Source organism: Dasypus novemcinctus, chromosome 15, assembly GCF_030445035.2.
Source record: "Dasypus novemcinctus isolate mDasNov1 chromosome 15, mDasNov1.1.hap2, whole genome shotgun sequence".
NCBI lineage: Eukaryota > Metazoa > Chordata > Mammalia > Cingulata > Dasypodidae > Dasypus > Dasypus novemcinctus.
Window position 1 is genome coordinate 33456909 of NC_080687.1, and position 20107 is coordinate 33477015.

A 20107-nucleotide genomic window follows, 5' to 3' on the forward strand; every position below is an offset into this window, starting at 1 on the left:
CAATTCTTAGGAGTTTTAATTAATCCTGATAAGAAAAGGCTAAATAGGCATGGAAAGGAAGCCAGATAATTCTCTAGAAAGAACCTGAAAGATAAGAAACAGCCAAAAAAAGGTTTGCTGAAAACATACAAATAGAGAGACAACCTAAAATTGGTGAGGATAAGGTTTTATGTTTGTTTTTTTTTAAAAAGTAGTTTAACATCCTGGATTATAAACTGAATATCTGTGTGACTTTGGGCGATTCATTTAAATTTTCAAAGCTATCTGAAACTGATAACAATGGGGAAAATACCTATCTCTAGGAGTTTTTGTAAACATTAAATGAGATAATATATTTAAAACATTTAGCTTAGTCCCAGGCATGGTATGTGTGTTCAATAAATGGAAGTTATTATTATTTTGGGGAATAACAAAAATTTTAAAACTTTACATGTAACTCTGATGATTGTTTTTTTATTTTAATATTTTTCCTACCATAGACAGAAGGGAATATTTCAGAGTAACCAATAGAGAAACCTTGAATTTTGATTTAGTAATAAATAGACAAAACAAATACATTGGATTCTATTTCTTATGCAAATTAGGGTAATAAAATATAAGAGAAAGAAATAAGGCCTACATATGTGTATTAGGAGAATGAAATAAATGATTGCAAAATATAAATTATCTGGACTTGTGTTCACTTAACCAAAGTTCTACGAGAAGGTATTTTAATCTTCCTGAAGTCAAAACACTTGGAAGGCAATATTAAACATTTAGATTCAGAAAACAAAATCCTTGGTCTGTCTCTAAAGTATAAATAAAGCAGAGGGATGGTCCTTTAAGTGATTATTAGTAGTGTTTTCGGCAAATGTGGGCAATTTTTATGTTTTACCTTAAATCATCCCTTTATGTAATGGCTATGAAATAGTTCACATAACTGACAGATCTTTGCTTTTTCTAATCTGTAGATAAAGTTAGGGTTGACAATGAGAAATGACTTTTATTTCTCTCAGTATATATATTACATAGTTACATTTTGTGAGGTGTTATCTCATTGTGGATTTTTTTTTATTGGAGAAGTTGTGGGTTATAGAACAATCATGCATAAAATCCAGGATTCTCATATACTACCCTATAATCGCACTGGTGTGGTACACTTGTTACAATTCATGAAAGCACATTTTTGTCATTGTACTAACTATAATCCATGGTTTAACTCAGAGTTTACTGTTGTGCTGTGCATTTTCATATATTTTTTAAAATATTTATTATAGTATTATATAAACAATCTACCATTTCCCCTTTAGACTACATTCACATATAAAAATCAGTGCCATTAATTATGTTCATAATGCTGTGCTACCATCACCACCATGCATTACCAAAATATTTCCATTGTAACAAATAGAAACTATACATTTTAAGCCTTTACTCCCTATGCCCTATCACCATCCCATCACCTGGTAACCTATATTCTAGATTCTGACTCTATGAATTGGCTTATTCTAATTATTTCTTATCAATGAGGTCATACAAAATCTGTCTTTTTGTGTCTGGCTTATTTCACTCAATATGATGTTTTCAAGATCATTTTGTCACATAATCAGAATTTCATATCTTTTTAGAACTGAATAATATTCCATTATGTGTATGTACCACATTTTGTTTATCCATTTAATGGTTGATGGACAGTTATTCTACATCCATCTTTTGGCAACTTGAATAATACTGCTATGAACATCAGTGTGCAAATATTTTTTTGAGTCCTTGCTTCAATTCTTTCGGGTATATGCTTAGTAGTGGGATTGCTAGGTCATGTGGAATTCTATACTTAAATTTCTGAGGAACTACCAAACTGTCTTCCACAGTGGCTGCACCATTTTACATTCCCACCAGCAATGAATGAGTGTTCTTCTTTCTCCATATCCTCACCAAATCTTTGTAATTTTCCATTTTTTAATAGCAGCTATTCTAGTGGGTGTGAAATGGTATCTTATTGTGGTTTTGATTTGCATTTCCCTAAGGTCTAATGATGTTGAGCATCTTTTCATGTACTTTTTGGTCATCTGTTTATCTTCTTTGAAAAAATGTCAATTCAAGTCTTTTGTCCATTTTCAAAATTGGGTTGTATATCTTTTTGTTGTTGATTTGAGGGATTTATCTAAATATCCTGGATAAGGGATTAGCGTTGAGCAAGTTAATAGACCTTGGTTTCATGTCTGTCACTAAGAGCTAGACAAGCACCATATTAACTATTTTCTTAGCTGCAAATGATTGTGTGTATATATATGTCTGCAGTTCAATACCTGGGTTTAACCAGAAGTATGAGTTTTGGTGTATGATTTCTAATTAGACCTGAATATATAAATACAGAAGAAACCTTATTGATGTAATGAATAACAAATGTTCTTAATTTGTATAATGTTTTCTGTTTCATATGGATTTGTTGTGTTATATTCTCCCTTCTTTGCCTCACTGACAACTTTTCATGGAATGCAAACTTCAGAAATATATTATGCCTTGGCCTCTATGAATGTCTCTTTCTGCAAATGGATCAAATTTGGCTATTGGAAAATCAACATTATCCTGTTTATCTTCAAGTCTTCAAGGAAAAAATAACTGTAAACAATATTCTTGTCTATAAATTCCCATCATAGGTATACTTTTCGGGGTCGGCTTATAGTGTACCAACCACACAGTGTCAGGAAAGCACTGATCCTTTACCTGTTCCCCAACCTGTAAATTTCTAACAATGTGTTTTAGCTATTGTCTAATATGAAAACAATTGTCTGTTTGATTGTTTAATTGCAAAATGTATTATTAATAGCTACGTCTACCAGTGAGAGGTTAGCCTCCTTTTCTCTCTCTCTTTCTCATGAATACACCCTTGGCATTTCCACTTTTCCAGAATAGATTTTGCCTATTCTATCCTAGAACTAGTGCCTGCTTGTCCTTTGGTAGTCACTCCAAGCACCACCTGTACTGGAATATTTTTCCAGTACTCACCTTCTATTACCCTAGTCTTCTGTGGTTTTTCTACTTTGTGCTTCTATAACACCATGAACATAGAGATAGCTCTTAAAGAATTCATCACTCTCTCCTGTAGTCATTACTTTTTTATATTCTTTCTCATACACCAGACAACAAAGCCCCTGATTTGTAAATATCTTCTTAGTTAACTCTATTCTTACCATGTTGTGTGGCATAAAGTAGGCCTACCAAATATAATGCTTTTGAATGAATGAACAGACAAATGAAATACAGTTGCCCTGCTAAATATATTGAAAAAAAATCCTGAAAAAATGCTAAATAGTAGGCATAGTTATTTCCATTATTGAAAGTAATTACAAAAGGCCAACACTAAATGCCTTACAACAAGCAGGGAAAGTAGGTTGACCTCATTAATGAAGAACAGCATTGAGACTAACAAAGAAAAGAATTTGAAAATAGTCTTGAACTATTACATTTGACATTGGTGAGTCTTGTGTATAGATCAGAAGAGTATACAATGATACATATTTTATGTTATGGGGCACGTGATTCCACTCTATTTCCCTTTTCCTCCCAATGAAAGTATACTGGTATCATTCAGCATTGTTAGCTTAAACAGCTGGAAAATTTCTCATTTTACAGATGAGGAAATGGAGGCTTAAATGGTTTAAGTGAATTGCCCAAGTAATTAAGTTGGTTAATCACTGGATTGAGATGGTAATTCTTATGTTCCATTAAACAGCTCAATATTCTGTGCCATCAGAAGTAATGATTAGCTTAAAACCATAAAGCTCTAAACTACTGAAGTATTGTTTGGGGGTGTTATTTTAACCAATTTTAACAACAAGCTCAGAACATATTTTCCTAGATCTCTAACTCCTACATAATGTTATTTGTAAATTGGAGTTTTGTTAAGAACCAAAAAAACCAAAAAAACAAAAAACGTATGCCAGGCATATAATTAAAGTCTTTTGAAAAACAATTAACTGCTCCAAGGGATTCCAGTAATCATTCTGAAACATGGAAACTACTAAAGCCAGAAATTTTAAAAAGTTAAAATCCATGCCAATCTGTAGCTGTCACACTGGAAAGAATGCATGAAAAGAACAGAATCCACTTGTTGAACAGTTTCTTTCCAAACGAATGAATGAATGAATGAATGAGTGAATGAATTGCCAGAGATTTTTAAATGGTGGATAGAAAGATACATTCATTTCCTTATTCAGAAAATAATTATAAAAGCATCACTATGCATCAGGAACTGTTTGCACATGGGGATCACACTAGCAAACAGGACAATGTCCTCCCCCAGATTAAGTTGGGAGTTAAGTTTGAAAGAAATCCAAGGAACAGATTACCACACAGATATGAATTGTATTTGTCCCAAGTGACAGGAATGAAAAGAGAGTACTTTAAGAAGTTATAACCCAGGGGACTTGGGGTGGCTTCCCTGAGAAAGTGACATTCAGAAGGTGACAAAATAGTTAAACAAGGAAAGATGGAAGGAGAGATTTCCATGAGAGGAAAATATCCTTAATCAGGAAGAGGCAAACCTGGGAGAAGGCCAGTGTGGTGGACACTTGGGAAAAGGGGGTACAAATGTGTTTGAATCATAAGGAGGAGCTAGATCCTTCAGAATCTTGTAGAGCATATTAAGTACTTGGAATTTTTTTAGATACCACTGATGGACTTAGAGCAAGACAGTGATTACGAAAAATCCCTCTATTTGCCAAGTGGAGAATGGACTGCAAGGGGTAAGAATGGATGCAGGGTGAGCAGTTAAGAGACTAGATAATGATGCATATGAAGGTGGAGATGTAGAGAGATGGATCAGCTCAAAAGATATTTAGGACTTGATGATTGGTTGCGAGGGCTCAGGGAAAAGGATATATCAAGAGTGACTCCAATATTTCAAGCTTGTCGAACAGCTTGCATGATAGTGCTATTTGTTGTAATAGGGAAAGTTGGGTAAGGAGCCTGAAATCAGTATATGGCATGAGGGTTGGAAGTACATGTGGCATGTCTAAATGAAGAGGTTTATTAGGCAGTTGGATACTTATATCTGATGCTCAAAAGAGATGTATGGGATGAGAGAGAATTCTGATTGATATTGGCATTTTGATGTTTATTAAAACTATGAAAGTGAGTGAAGTTGCAGCAGGAGGAGTGGCAAAGGAAAATGGCCTGTTAAATAAGGACAGAACTTGGAGAGTGTAGTACCACAGAGGCCAAGGATAGAGAATCTTTCAAGAAGAAATGAGTGAACAATTATATTGGTTTACTTTCGGTGCCATAACAAATTACCACAAGTTTAATGGTATAAAGCAAAGCAAATTTATTCTCTTACATTTTCTCTAGGTCAGAGATCCAACATGGATTCTATTTATGTGGGCTAAATTCAAGAGTGTCAGGGGGGCTGGGTTCCTTTCTGGAGGCTCTCAGGGAGAATCCCGTTGCCTTGCCTTTTCCCACAATCCTTGGCTCATGGTCCCATTCCTCCATCATTATACCATTCCTCTGTGTATTTCTTCCATAGTCACATTTCCCTCTCTACCCACAGCCAGGAAAGGCTCTCCATTTTGAAATGGAGACTCATGTGATTAGATTGAGTCCACCTGGATAATCTCCATAATTCAAACTCCTTAAAAGTAATCACCTCTGTTACCTTAATTCCATTTTTGCTATGCAATAAAGTCACAGGTTCTGGAAGCAAGGACATGGAAATCTTTGGGGAACTGTTATTCTGCCAACCACACACACACGTGCCATCACAAATCATGTAGAACACTGCTGAGAGATCAGGGAAGGGGAAAACTAAAACATTTCCAATTAGATATAGCACATGAATGTAAAGAAGAGCAATTTCAGTGGACTGTATATCAGGAGGATAGACTGAAAAAAACTAAGAAGAAAAAATATGGATAGTTTTTTTCAAGAAATCTGTGAGTAGAAGCAGTAAGGCAGGTCTTGAAACCGACTTAAAATATGAGTGGATGCTTATTACAACTGGTAGAATCTTGTGAATATCTAGGATTTGCCTGGTTGGAGCAAGAATTCTACTACCTAATTCCAAAGAGCCCCTTGTTCTATTAATATAATTAATATCTGAGGGGGGAAACTAAAGGAAATAATTAATATTAAAAGTCAAAATAAAGTTCAAAAGATACTTATTCACTGAGAAAATGAAACTAAGATAAATAGCAGATATATATTCAGAAACTCAGCGTTCATTTCAATTCTTTAAAATGGTAATTACAATTTGGTTTTAGATACACGTGTTTCAAAGCAATTTATCATCTAATAAATGTGTTTCTAATAAGCATTTGCTAATAGCTTGATGTTGGCAAAAATAGCCTGTTTCAAATCTGCTGTGTCTATAGTCAAAGACTTCAAATTATATCTTTGCTGCTAAAGGCTGTGCTGAAATTGAGAATCAGTGCTAATCTGAAAGAATAAACAAGTGGAATCAAAAAAGGAAAAGGTACTCTTATGGTTATAAATTAATGAAAACATAATCATGTTAGTTAGCAATTATTGAGTGGTTATCTTGTTCCCAACACTATTCTAAGCATTGTATATTGGCTTCCCTTTATGGTTCCCCTATGAGCTAGGTGGATTTGCTATCCCAACATTAAAAATGAGGAAACCAAGTAGTGCATACATGCCAGAGCAAGGTTTTGAATCTAAGCAACCTACAAATCTTAAACTAATAATAACAATAGGTAACCTAGCACTTTTCTGTGTACCACACACTGCTGTAAATACTTTACAGGCATAAATCATTACATTTTCATTACTGCCCTATGAGGTAGGTGTTTTCACTTTATCTTATAGATGAAGAAACCGAGGTAGAAACAGGTGAAGGAACACATTGTAATAAGTGGCTGAGGCAGAATTCACACCCAGGCAGACTGCTCCAGAATCCCATATCTCTATCCAAATAGGGGAAAGGCGATGTTTCGTGTAGACCAATTATTTTCGTGGACATCGTTCTATAGCTTTATTAAGTATTTGAAATGAAAAAAGCAATCATTAATTTTGATAGGCTAGTAAACTTTTCTCCCTGAATTTTGCCTCACTTTCCTCATTAAAAATGAAGGTGATCTTTAAAGTTTTCTTCAGTTGCAAAATTCTGTAAACAAATGCTCTTTTTTGGTCTGACAAATGTCTTCTCTTGATTCTTTTTTGTTTTTACATGTTATATTTTTATTACTGCAAATGATTATTGCTAACATTTATTGAGTACTTGCAATATGTAAAGTGTTATGCTTAGTTCATGACTTAGCTTACTATACATAATCCTCCCACAAGTGTTGCTTTTACTTATGATTATTCTCCCAGTTTTACAGGTGAAGAAACTGAGCCTTGAGAGACTCAGAATCTTATTCAAGTCACATAACCAATAAATGGAAGAATTGGGATCAAACCCAGAAAGCCTGATTCTGAAACTCTGAAGCCCAGTTTCTTTACCACTTTGTTCTAATTTTGTGGGCCCCAAATCAAAAACAGAGTCACGTTAGACATAAGTGAAGATGGGTTGTCTGGCATGTGTGTGAGTGTGAAATAAGGATAAATAAGTGGCATTCTTGCCTAAAAACTAATTTTTTCTGACCCACTTAAGTGACAATTTCCACAACTAGAGCCTTTCCCTTGGGTTTTATATTTGGAGTCCAAAAGACCAACTAGAATGTGACTAGAGGGATTAATTACTTAACCACTTATTCCCAGAGAACTGTAGACAAATTAGCTCACTGTCAGCCAAAAGAGGCACAACCCTGAATGACTAAAAACAGGGTATCTGAACTATGGGTGAAGCTTTTAGCATTTTTTAATGACTAAGAGAGAAATGGGCAAGTTCTCACTGGGCAAGGTGCGTCTGTGTGTGTGTGTGTGACTGTGAAACAGCATGTGAGAGTGTGTGTATGTTATGCCTTAAGAAGCCAAGAGACTATGAGGAGATACACATTAGACTCTAGAGAAAGCATATTATTTAAGGAGAAGAAAGCAGCCAAATTGAATGTGAGGTGGTACTAAAGAAAAAAGTGACCCAATAATTGTCTCAATTTGGCTATAAGCCGAGGGCATGGAGGCTAAGAAATGCTTAGAAATGTTTATGTTACAGAAAATGACTATAATAAAATCAAGGGTCTAGAAGCCTTGTGAAATCATATAGCCTAACCTTTGGCCTCCACACAATCCATGTGAACTACCTTAGATTGCAGCCATTTGGGGCCCATGTTTAAGGTCAGCCAGAATGAGATTCCACAACCCCCATTCCAATGATTACCTGTACTTGCTATCAAGAGAGCGGTTTCACATCTAAATCCTTCCACATCTCCTTAATCTCCAGTCTGTCCTCAAGAAAGACGAGAAGGAGTTATGTCACCATCCACCTAAAAGACCTTAATATTCTTGGAGCTATTACTAAATCACCCCATAATCGCTCTCTTTCTGATATGATCTCTAGCTCCTTTAAATCCTCTCTCTGCCCCTGCATATATATGTGTGTGTGTGTATATATATATATATATATGCCTGGTTTTCTTTCTGAACTGCGCATGTGCCAGCACAGCAGAAGGCCAAGTATAACTTATGAGACTCATAGTATTTGTACCGCACAGAAAATGACAGTCACCATGTCACTTTGATTAGAAGTGAAGAAGTAAAAGTCCAGGACCACATTAGGACAAGTATTTTTGCGAATATCATGGAAACCCAGACAAGTTAGCATTTCTTACAAATCCATTGGAAAATCCCTTCACTTATCTGTGTCTTAGTCTTTAATGACATAAAATGATAGTATTCTTATAAAGAGCTGTTATGAATATGAATCATGTATCATTTGAAAATGTTTCATATGTCATTAATATTACAAATACCATTCATGAATCATAAATCTTAACTCTGTGCCCTATGCTGCAGTTATTAATGAAGAGTGATTACATTATTCACTTTAATCAATGCTTATGAGTGTTAAAGTTGTCTAACCCTTTCATGTGTTGTTCACAGAAATGTAACCTGGAATAGTTTAGCTATCCCAGATACACACTGCTCACCAGAACTAGAAGAAGGCTATCAGTGTCCACCAGGCTTTAAATGCATGGACCTCGAAGATCTGGGACTTAGCAGGCAAGAGCTGGGCTACAGTGGCTTTAATGAGATAGGTCTGTCTTACTGGTAAAACACATTTTCAGTTTCTATTTTTAAATGTTTATGAAATGGAGAGAATTGTTTAATTGATACTTCATATTAAGAATGGATATAGTATTTAAGAAACAGAAATATGAATTTTAATTCTATATCTGTATTGTAAAATACAGTATAACTGTATCTGTGTATATTCAGTATGATTTATATACAGTAAAATATCTCTAATTTCAGAATATTTTGATTCCTAGCTATAGCACTTAAAGTATTTGTTTCTTAAGCAAGTTTCAGGAGTTGGTGATTCAAAGAAAGACTTGGTCTCTTTCCTCATGTACCTATACCCTAGTAGGTGAGGTAAGTTTTAAATAACAGTCATATTGGAAAGTGATGCATGTATGAGAAGACAGCTAATAAAATACTTCAGGAATATGCATCCAGCTATATAACAAATGCCTGAGAAATGCTTATACATGAATATGATATGCTAAAATGTTTATATTTCTTCTTGACTTCATCTGTTAAATCCTGAACTGTGCCATTACTCATAGTAATGAAAGCACAGCATTTTCTATTTACTTGGTATGATTTCATACAATTCCATGAAAGTTACACATATTTCATATTAGAGTAAAATCCTGTTTTACTCTATTATTATTTTTGCCTCAAGAATATTTATCAGCAGTGTTTAAAAAAACAACAACTAATTTTTCCTTAAAGTTTCAAGGCTCAGATGCACTCAATGGAGTTCTGGACACATTTACTGAGGACCTAAGAGAAAAGTCCTTCAGTGGGTTGGTTGTGCTCTTTGGGAAACCTAATCTACTTCCTGACTTTTATACCTCAATGGGTGAGCTGTGTAAGGGAGGCTTTCATTGCCAGGGAAGAAAGCATCCGTCACCGCCCACTCTGGAAGGCAACTACTGCAAACCCAGCCAATGAACCTTCCAGCATCTGAAAAAGTAGCTGATAAATTCTTATTCCCACCATGGCCATCAGTCAGTAGCAACTCCAGAATGTGTATGCAGGAGATTATAATGAACTCTGGGCTAAGTGTTGGAATTCCAGAAAGTGTATGTGAAGGTCTTGCATTGCTTGAGGAATAAGTCTCCTGACATATGAACTAAACCACCAGGGTACAGCCTTCATATAAAATACAGTCCTGAACTTTGGCTGCTAAGCACAAATAATTGGTATAAAGAAACAAAATCAGTTTTTGCTTGTTGTTATTCTTATATTTTACTATGCCTTTATACTAGAAACAAAGTGTATTTCTAGTATTCTAGCAGGAGGATAGTTTTCCATCTCTTTTAGACAGTGATACTCTTTCCTATTTCACAGAGAAACTAGAAGCCATCAGTTGTGAAGCATTTGAACTTGCTGCACTCTCTTAAACTTATCTGCCTTTGTAACCAACCCTATATCCTTTCCCCTTTCTCATAAGCACAGAGGCCTCTTATGAATTGTACCCATGACTTTGAGGGATGAGCAGGAAATCACTGGGGTGGCATGGGAAATGAGATGTACTGATATAGTAGACTGTTGAACAAGTTCCAGCAATCTTTTTCACTGGGGCACAGACTAGAATGCATAGCTGGTCAGAGCCTGCAGTCCTTTCTTTGAGGGACGCAAGTCTTATGCGGGCAGTGGCCGGCATTCAGGGACTAGGCTGTCCTCATACAAGAAACATCCCATCCTTTTAAATTACATTGCTGAATCGAATTTCAATTGGCCATTTCAATGCAGCAGTTGTGCCTAAATTCAAAGTGCTGCATTACATTCAAGTTGTATCATCTTTTTTTTCCACTATGATTTCAATGCCTTCAACTAATTTAGGGTAAAATCCGTCTTTCAGAGAACATTGACTTGAGAGGCATGGTTCTAGGGGAGACTTGCCCTGGGCAACAGGACCCTGCTGAAGCAATCATCTTACTGTAGCTGTTCTGTTTATTTGCACATTTATCTCCCAAAGATTTAAGCTCCTTGAAAACAGGAAGCATATCTTTTCATCTTCATGTCTCCTGGGCCTAGCCCAAGGCCTGGCTCACAGGGAGGCCTCTATCAATATTTACGAATTGACTCAACAAAGTTCATGTGCTTTTGACTTCATTGGTAACTAGTCTATGTTAGGAGTAGAGCCATAAGAGAAAATTAAGTTGTTTCCTTGCTGTTATTTATCCTGAATTAGTCTGTTTTGGTTGGCGGTATTTACTTTCTCTGGTGTCTCCTTCCATGCAAGCTTAATTTGGTCTCTTTGCTTCTTTTTCTTATGTGAGGACTATTCTTGTATGACTAACAGTTAGATAATGAAATGTTGACTTGGTACTATAATCAAAAACTTTAAAAATGATCACTATAGTTTACATTACAAGTGATAGCTGCTTATTGATGTTATATATCTCTGTCTATACAAAAACTGCAGTGTTTTAGGAGATTATTTTTAAAGTTCTTATTAAAAAAGACAGTTTTTCTCACAAAATGAGAGAAAGAAATGATTTTATTAGACATATTGGTCATCTCTTTAAGCATGCAGTTGAATTTAGGATGCAATTTGGTGCCTAATTGTGCATATAAATTGGCCAATGTACTTGTATATATAAGTAATCGTTATTAATTAAAAAGAATCATGTTTCTTTTTCTTACTAATCAAATTACCATTGAATTTCAAATGTTACAAAATTTCATTTACAAGTAACTTTATGTCTCATTAAAACTTAATAGCAATGATATTGAAAACTCAACTTAAAAAATATATTAAAAGCCAAAGTAGAAAAATTAGAGTACTTATTGTAAGGTTACAGAGTAAAGCCATTTTATGCCTTTGCATCTCTCAAATCAGTTAAACATTAAAGAGTCTGAAAAATAGAAACACAAATTCTGTCTTTAAGGAGACTCAGAAAAACCTGTAACTATAAACCACAACATCAGAGGACTAGGTACGTAATAGTTCAGGGAACATAAAACTTCCCTAAAGGATTCTGGCTACTGTGCCAGGAGAATACTGATCTTCTAAAATAACTGATATGCCTGGAAGAGCAGAAGGGCCCACTACGTGAGAAAGCATCTATGTTTGTAGGCTGGCTCTGGGAGGATTTTGCAAGCAACTGTAGTAGTAGAGGCACTCAAATGTGAGGGGCCTGACGCTGCTGATCTGAACTAACTAGGAAGAGATAAAGGTTAAATCAGGCTTTTAAATCTTGCCATACCTTAGAATGACCTGAAGAACTTTTTAAAATAACAACCATTCAGTGAAAATCTTAGTGTGGGCCAAGGCATAGCTCACAGGAGCTTCTAATATGCATCCAGAGTTGTGAACCACTGCACTAAAGCAACAAACACTATATTATAAAGAGCTTCATCCCACTACACCCTGACCTTGCCCCAAAATGAGCTATCTTCAAATAGCTAGTCCAATAAAGATTGAATACAAAGATGAGTAACAATAAAAAATTCAGGAAAGTATGTACCTTTATGTATATTTTTTTAAAATACTCAAGTTACATAACTCAAAAAAACTTGGAAGAAAACATAGGACATGAACATTCAAGTTAAAAGGGTGCAACATATGTCAGTAAACAGACATAGAACAAATAACACTGAGACATATCTTAATAAAGCTGCCAGAATCCAAAGCTAAAGTTACCATAGCCTTGGTATTGAGAAAAAAATAATCATGTGAGCCCTTGGAGGGTAAATCAGAGAGACCTGAAGCTTCCTCAAGTTGATACTCAACTCTAGGATGCAATGACACAACACCTACAAAGACCTTAGGGAAAGAATGTGTCAAAATGTTTTTTAATACCTTTGCTATCTTTCACATGAAATCTTCTTGAAGAAATTCAGCAAATCAAGAGATGCAGGGAGGTGATTCACCTGTCAAAGTGGCTGGTCCTGAACCAAGTATCTATCTATTTGATGTGAGAACAAAGCTAATACAACTGTGGGATTTACATAATATAATGGAAGTACTATAAATTATTGATTATTTAGAAGAGGGCAGAATAGAAATAGGGGAGTTGGTATAATGTTGATGACCTTAATGTTTATACTTAACAATAAGAATGTGCATCACTTATACAACATGTGAAACATATAGTGGAGATAAATGTATATTTGCCATTTGAATGCATTACAAAGTCAATTAGTAATTATGATAAAATTAATCCAAAATTCAAAATAAGTTTAACTATGACCATGCACCCAGAAAATCATTTCCATAGGAGTAAAAATAATATCAACTTTTATTAAATCTTGGTTTTATTTTTCAAAAGAAATGTACTGTACAATATGTTTTAAAATCTGAAGACTTGTATGCCTTTTGCTCCAATGTACCTGAAAAGATATGAGCAGATACTTCCTTTGTGGTTGAGTTCTGCTCAAAGCACAGAGGTTCAAAATGATGGCACTAGGATTTGGGTCATGGTTCTACTATATACTAGTGTGGTGACTGTGAGAAAATTAACTAACCTTTCTTACCTCAATTTCCTTATCTGTGAAATGGGGTAAATCATAGACCTACCTCATAGCTCATGTGAGAAGTAAATGAGAAATTATGCTGGGGATAGTGTCTAGCACAGAGCAAACACACAGTGGGCAGAAATTAGAGTTCCAATGGTAACATGTGAATGCATTTTTCCTGTAATTTCATTTAAAAAAGAAAACTTAATATGGGAGGGCAGGACATAGAAGCCTGCAGACTAACACACCAGTTCCCTTTTGTTTGCAGCAGTTTACTCCTCATGTGTCTTGGATTCCACAGTAAGAAAGAGTAGAGGAGGTAGGGGACAGAGGTTCTTAATATTCCCCTAAGCCCATATTAACCATTATCCCAAATTTTGTTTAATTCTAATGGATGTATAGAATTCTAGAGGGCTGAGTTTTGGTGATGTTTGGTCTTTAATCAGTCATTCCTCTCTTGCTACTCTAAAAAAGGTCCTCTCTTTTGTGCTTTATCTGTCTTTAGACTCTTAGCAACATTTAGCCTGGGCCATTGAATTTTCTACAGTTTCATTAATTTCCCATACATATTTGATTGTATTTATTCCTGTATATGTGAATTGGTGGCCTGGCTTGGAGCCACTCCTTTCTTTTAGCAGCCTTTTGGGGCATTGGACAAGAGCAATCTCCAAGCTATTTCATGCAGTCAGCAGCACTCAGTGGTTTATTTTCCTGTCTCCCCTAAATACATGTACCAACCAGAGATGCTGGTTTTTCTTTATCACTCCCTTCCATTTTAAGCACCTTTCCATATTTATTTCTCGGTAAATTCCCTATGGCTCATTCCTAAATTTGCTCAACCAACACAGCCTCTCTAAGAGATGGGCCTGCGAACTTAAGATATTGCATCCCCCAAGTTCCACACTCACTGAGGAATTTATATAAAAGAGAAAAAAACCTGAAGCTCATAAAATCTGCTCAGCAAACATTCAGATTCCACAATTATCATGAGCATGTGAGAAAATGAAGTGAAAAGGTTTGGAGACAGGTCAAACCAAACGATCATACCATAGAAGTGAAACCAAAAAATCACAACTTACTCTATTTGGAAATTTGTCCTACTTCCATTTGCTGAGCTTTACCCCACTGTCAGCCTCTCACTTCTTCTATGTTATCCCATGCCTACAAACATGGGGGACATGCAACCCGAGACATGAAAAGAAGAGTTATTGTGATTTTCTGTAATAGCACTAAAAATGAAATTTCAGAAATTCAGAGCTCTAAAAGATGATGCAGTCATGTAGTTTATCTAAACTTTTTACAGCTGGGGAAACAGTACCAAAGCAAATAAGGCTAGAGTTAAAGAAATCTCAGAGAGCACTGGACTAACCTCAGTTTTTATGATTCACAGCTTCCTGCATAACTTGCTGTCTCCTCCAAACCTTTTTACATTTATAAAGATGAAATAACTTTGAAAATTTAGTTTCGTCCTTAATTACATAGTAGTATGTTTGCATTTTCACCGTTGATGAAATGCTGTTGGAGAACTATACCAAACGAATATAATATGCCAATTAGGAAAAAAAAATCAACAAATATAGCATACATGAGAAAGGAATCAGAGCAACACCATTAAACTGGTAATTTACTTGTCACGATCTTTCAAAAGAAGGTAAGAAATTTGGTACAGGAGTACAAAACTATTGAGGTAGTGTTTTGAACTATCCATTAACTGTACAGTCAGTTAAAGGAAAAAACATGTTCAGTTTTGACTGAACAATGCAATATAATTTAGTGACAAACCTAATCCTGGGAAGCCACTTTGGAAGTAAATAGATATCAGGCATTTTTCATTGTCTTTAGAATCTTAAGGATAAAAGATAAAAGCTCAATTTTTAAAAAAATCCAGAATAAACTAAACATGATCGAAACAACTTTTTTTTCCAATAGAAGTATATAAGCAAGATGAAACTACAGATCAGGAAATTCTGAAAATAACTCAAAAAAAGACATTTAAATAATATATGCTTTTAATACCACATGGACTTTACATAGTAGACTATTTTCCCTATTATTTATGTACAATTATCAAAGATAAAGCCAGGGAATAACAAACACTATGTTGTTACATTGACCATTAATTGTCCAATGGCCAATCTTTAGTATCATAATTACTGTCATTATTTATGACTCCTACCACTATCATTTATTGATTGCTTGTTAGGAATCTGGCCCCAGCCAAAAGGCTTTCCTTCTGTTACCTGTTCAACCTGAAAATAAATCCATAAATTATCATTATTCCCAAATGATAAGTGAGAAGAATGAGTTGATAAAGAATCAATTTGTCCAAAATTCCACACCTGCCACATGCAGGAGCCAAGGCTTGCTGCCTTGTGTTCCGAGGCAAAGCCTGAGATCTCAGGCTGCAAACACTCCATCATCTATGAAGGCTGCCCTGGGTGGCCTTCATTCCCTGCGACATGTCAAGAAGCTGATCTATTATAGAGTCTCATAAAATCAGAGGAGAGATATGCTCTCCAACATAATCATCCACCAGATGCCTTTGCCTTCTTCTCTATTCCTGAAGTCTTTTGAGCAGAAGCATGAGTGCAAAGAGGAGAGTGATTTCCTCTGCTAACTGAGGAGCTCTGGTTGGTATGCATCTAATCCTTTGCATACCGTGTGACAGAGAGTTGGCACATAGGAATGTATGAATCTAAGTAGAAGAAATAGAAATTAACTGGACCTTTCAAGATAATGGGAAAATTAGAGTGGTCAGTAGCCCATAAGATTCGCAGATACTCTTGAGTCACTTCTGAAGAAGGCATTGATGGGTTTTGAAATCAGGCATCAGCCTTTTTTTCCAAGGGGAAATATATGTTAACTGTTATTTACTTTTATGACATTTTTCTCCTTTGACATGGGTAGTATTGGCTACAAGATATGAACTCAGCTTCCTATGTAAATCATAAATCAGTTTTATTAAATATCGATGAAAAAGAATGTCAGTGATCATTTTCAAAATTGTGAATGCTGAGTACGTGGAGCTATCCCTGTATCTTGCTGAAGTAGAAATGACAATAAATCCTTCTACACAGGTCTAACATTATTCAGTATTTGCTTTACTTAAAAGTTCCTTGCTATTTTTTTTTCTCTTGGCATTGTATCTTTTAATAATTTGTCTCTTTTTACATCTGATATTAAATATGCTCCTGAATTTGATGAAAGAAATTACTTTCACTCAAATTGTAATACAAAATAACTTAATTTTGTTAAAATTTATTAAATTAACTTTTTAAAAATTTATTTATTAGATTCTCAAACTGATAAACCATACTTTATATTGCTGTATGTGTTATTAGATTAAAGCTTTACAAATGAGTAGAAAATTCTTGCATATCTATAACTATGACTTATTACAAAATGTACATTTTTATTCCAGTTGCACAAAAAGTCACAGTAAAGATTAATTTGTGAACTATGTAATTGAGATTTGTAATATTTTCTGAGAAAGCACCAAAGGGTTGTTTTTCTTGCATTAATTTTTATGTTTCATGTTGCACTGGAATTACTTATTGATTTTTATGAAAATACATGTGGAAGAGAGAATGAGGGCAATAAAGCTCAACCAAAAATGATAACTCTATATTTGCTTTCTTATGTAATTCCCTTATCATGGAACAAAGAAAACCTGATGAATTTTTATTGAATAGAGGAGAAAAAAATCAAGAAATTTCACAAGATGAATACTTGTGAGAACCCTTGGTCAAAACAGGGCTTGGGAAATGCCCACCGGTTGAATGCAACAGCGAGGGTTCATGCATCTTTTGCCTTCACTAGATACTTGAACAAGGCTAGACTTACTTAAACCGAAGTTAGATGTGTGAGTATTACTCAGAATATTAGGAAGAAATGTAATTAGGTAGAAATTGCAGGTGTGATTTTAAAATTAGGTAGAAATTGCAGGTGTGATTTTAAAAATAAAGGTTATCCCATGCCTGGTGTTTAGGCAAAGTTCAGGAGTTCTTATTAAATTAATTAGAAAAGACAGCTGCTAGAGTGGGTTTCCCATCAGACAATAAAAAACGACATTTTCAAAGTGGATTTCTGAGGGTATAAGGTAATGATTTTTCTCATATTATACATAGAAGATAGTATTCACTGGAAATATCTAGTGGTTTCTAAGATAGCATATCCACTTATATTTCACATATTTTTAAATTATGAAAGTAATACCTCAAGTAAGCTAAAATGTAAATAATGAAAAAAATAATAAATTCTTAATACATACATTTCCCTCCTTCCTCCCTCTCTCCTTTCTTTTCCTTCTTTCTTTCCTCGTTATCACTTTCATGGTATTTAAGAAAATGCTTTTATTTGTTCCTTTACATATAGACAACTAAGTGGTTTTCAGTTTTTTACTAAAATAAGGAATGTATTGAATACACACACAGTCACAAACACACTTGACCTATGCACATGTATAGCTATTCTTTAGACTAGATTCCTAGAAACTGAATTTCTGGGTCAAGGGGAGTGCATATTTTTGATATAATAGACAATTGCTAGTTCATTGTTCAAAAAGTTATAGAAAGTCGTAATTTTGGCTGTATTGTATGAGCAATTTTTTTTAAAAAAGGTAAAGTATTCTTTTTCCATACGCATAAGTATTAAAGTAAAAAGATAAACTGTATGTATTCTGTACTCCTTTGAACACCCAGCAGGTCACACTCTTCTCCTAGAGCCGGGGTTCTTAACCAGAGGCCCATGAGCTTGAATTGAAATGCAAAAAGACATTATTCTTGTGGGAACGTGTTGGTGTGGGTGTGATATATTTATTAAATAATACACAGTAGAGTGTGGACTTAGTAAGTGGTCCGTGGTTTTCACCTGACTGGCAAAGGGGTCCGTGGAACAGAAAAGGTTAAGAACCCCTCCCTCAGAAAATGTTCAGACCCCTGCTTCTGGAATGCCTCCTTCCTCCAACAACCTATCAATACATATTCCTCACCTTTCAGGGCCTGCTCCTCTCAAGTAAATTTCCCACTATATCAGCTGACATTTGTCTCCCTGACCTCTGAATTATGACGGCAAAGTTTGGCATGAAAGTTAACATTTCATTCTGTTTATTTCCCACTGCATACTGTGTGTGTGTGTGTTTTTATTAACCTTATACTTAAAATTAGCTCATTATATCTTAGGTGCCTTAAGAAGGAACTAAGCTTCATTTACTTCTTTTGGCGTCTTTTCTAAATCTAAGGGCGCTCCATGTACACTCAAAATCTGAATAAGTTTGGGAGAATTTCATATTATATATATATTTATTAACCATTTTAAACCCTCATTCCATAGAAATTTTGTGACTGAAAATTTAAACAAAATTTAAATACAACTCTAGTATGAAAAGTCTTTGTTCATTTGAAATGATGTAGTTTCTACATTGAACCAAGTACTCAAGTTAAACAAATGTGGCTAGATTAACACAGACGTCTTATATTGACAAAGAAAACTTTCACTGCTGGTTATGGCCATCAGTGGAACATGATTCCCTCGACATTACTAAATTAAATCAATTTCACTAACAAATCAGTTGGAGCAAGAAGGAATGTCATTTAGGAAAGCCCTAGCTTACCTCAAGGCTAACGAGGGCTAAAGTCGGGGCCAGTTCCTTGCTCTTCTGCTGCTGCCCTCTTCTAACATATGACCCCTGCTTGGCCAAAATTGTTCTGAGGAGAGGAAGAAGGTCTTCCTCAGGAGAGTAAGTTCAATGGCCCTAGAAAAAGTGCTTCTAACCTGAGCCAGTGGGACTATGAAAAATAAGATGGTGTCCATTCAGAGTGGGCACTAGAAAGTTATGCCTCTTTCCACTTTTCCTTTTTCTCCCTGTATTATTCTCTAGCCCTCAGCTCTCATACCCTATGGCTTGGGATTCATAACAGCAAACTATGCTAAAATAAATCATAATTAGCCAGTAAATATCAGTTGCTATTATTAAACAGCAACCAAAAACCTTACAACCACCACAATTACTGTTATAAAGATTATTATTGATCATATTTGTTTCATGCTAATAATAGAACAATGAACTTTGACCATAAAAGCAAATTCAACAAACATTTACTGTGCATTTATTTTATCTGAGGCATGGAAATAGATATTGAAAATAAAGTGATGTAAATATAATATAAATATAGTGATGAATAAAAGCAAGTTCTTGCCCTCAAACAGAAATGTAAAAATGAAATAAGAAATGATGGTGAAAAAAATACAGAAGAAAGTATTGATCTTTAACCTATGATAGATAATCAGGGTTACTAACTTGCAGCCATGTGCCAGATGCAGGGCACATGCCCGGGCGTGCGTGAGTGGGAGGAGGGGGGCAGGCTTCAGGTTGCTTTAAAATGTTTTTAACTTTGTGCTACAGTTGAGCATGAGCACTTCAGTTTGCCACAGGTCTCATTCCCCCCACTTGTCTTATACCCCCATTTCTCACATTTATGAAACCTGCCTAACCTCCGAGGTTTTGGAAAAATACAATTTTGAGTATTATTTA

At 35.1% G+C, this 20107-nt stretch overlaps 1 protein-coding gene across 9 annotated transcripts in view; it reads left to right on the forward strand.

The window, feature by feature from the left end:
- NALCN (sodium leak channel, non-selective) overlaps nucleotides 1-20107 on the forward strand; it is a 359283-nt gene that overhangs the window by 64048 nt on the left and 275128 nt on the right. For 4 of the 9 annotated variants that reach the window (XM_004458403.4, XM_071208218.1, XM_071208217.1 and 1 more), the window contains exon 7: nucleotides 8983-9137. The exons of 3 other annotated variants lie outside the window; for them this stretch is intronic. In XM_004458403.4, the coding sequence (XP_004458460.1) occupies nucleotides 8983-9137 (155 nt within the window). The remainder of the gene's footprint in view (nucleotides 1-8982; nucleotides 9138-20107) is intronic. 2 more of the 9 variants (XM_071208221.1, XM_071208222.1) reach the window with 1 other exon arrangement.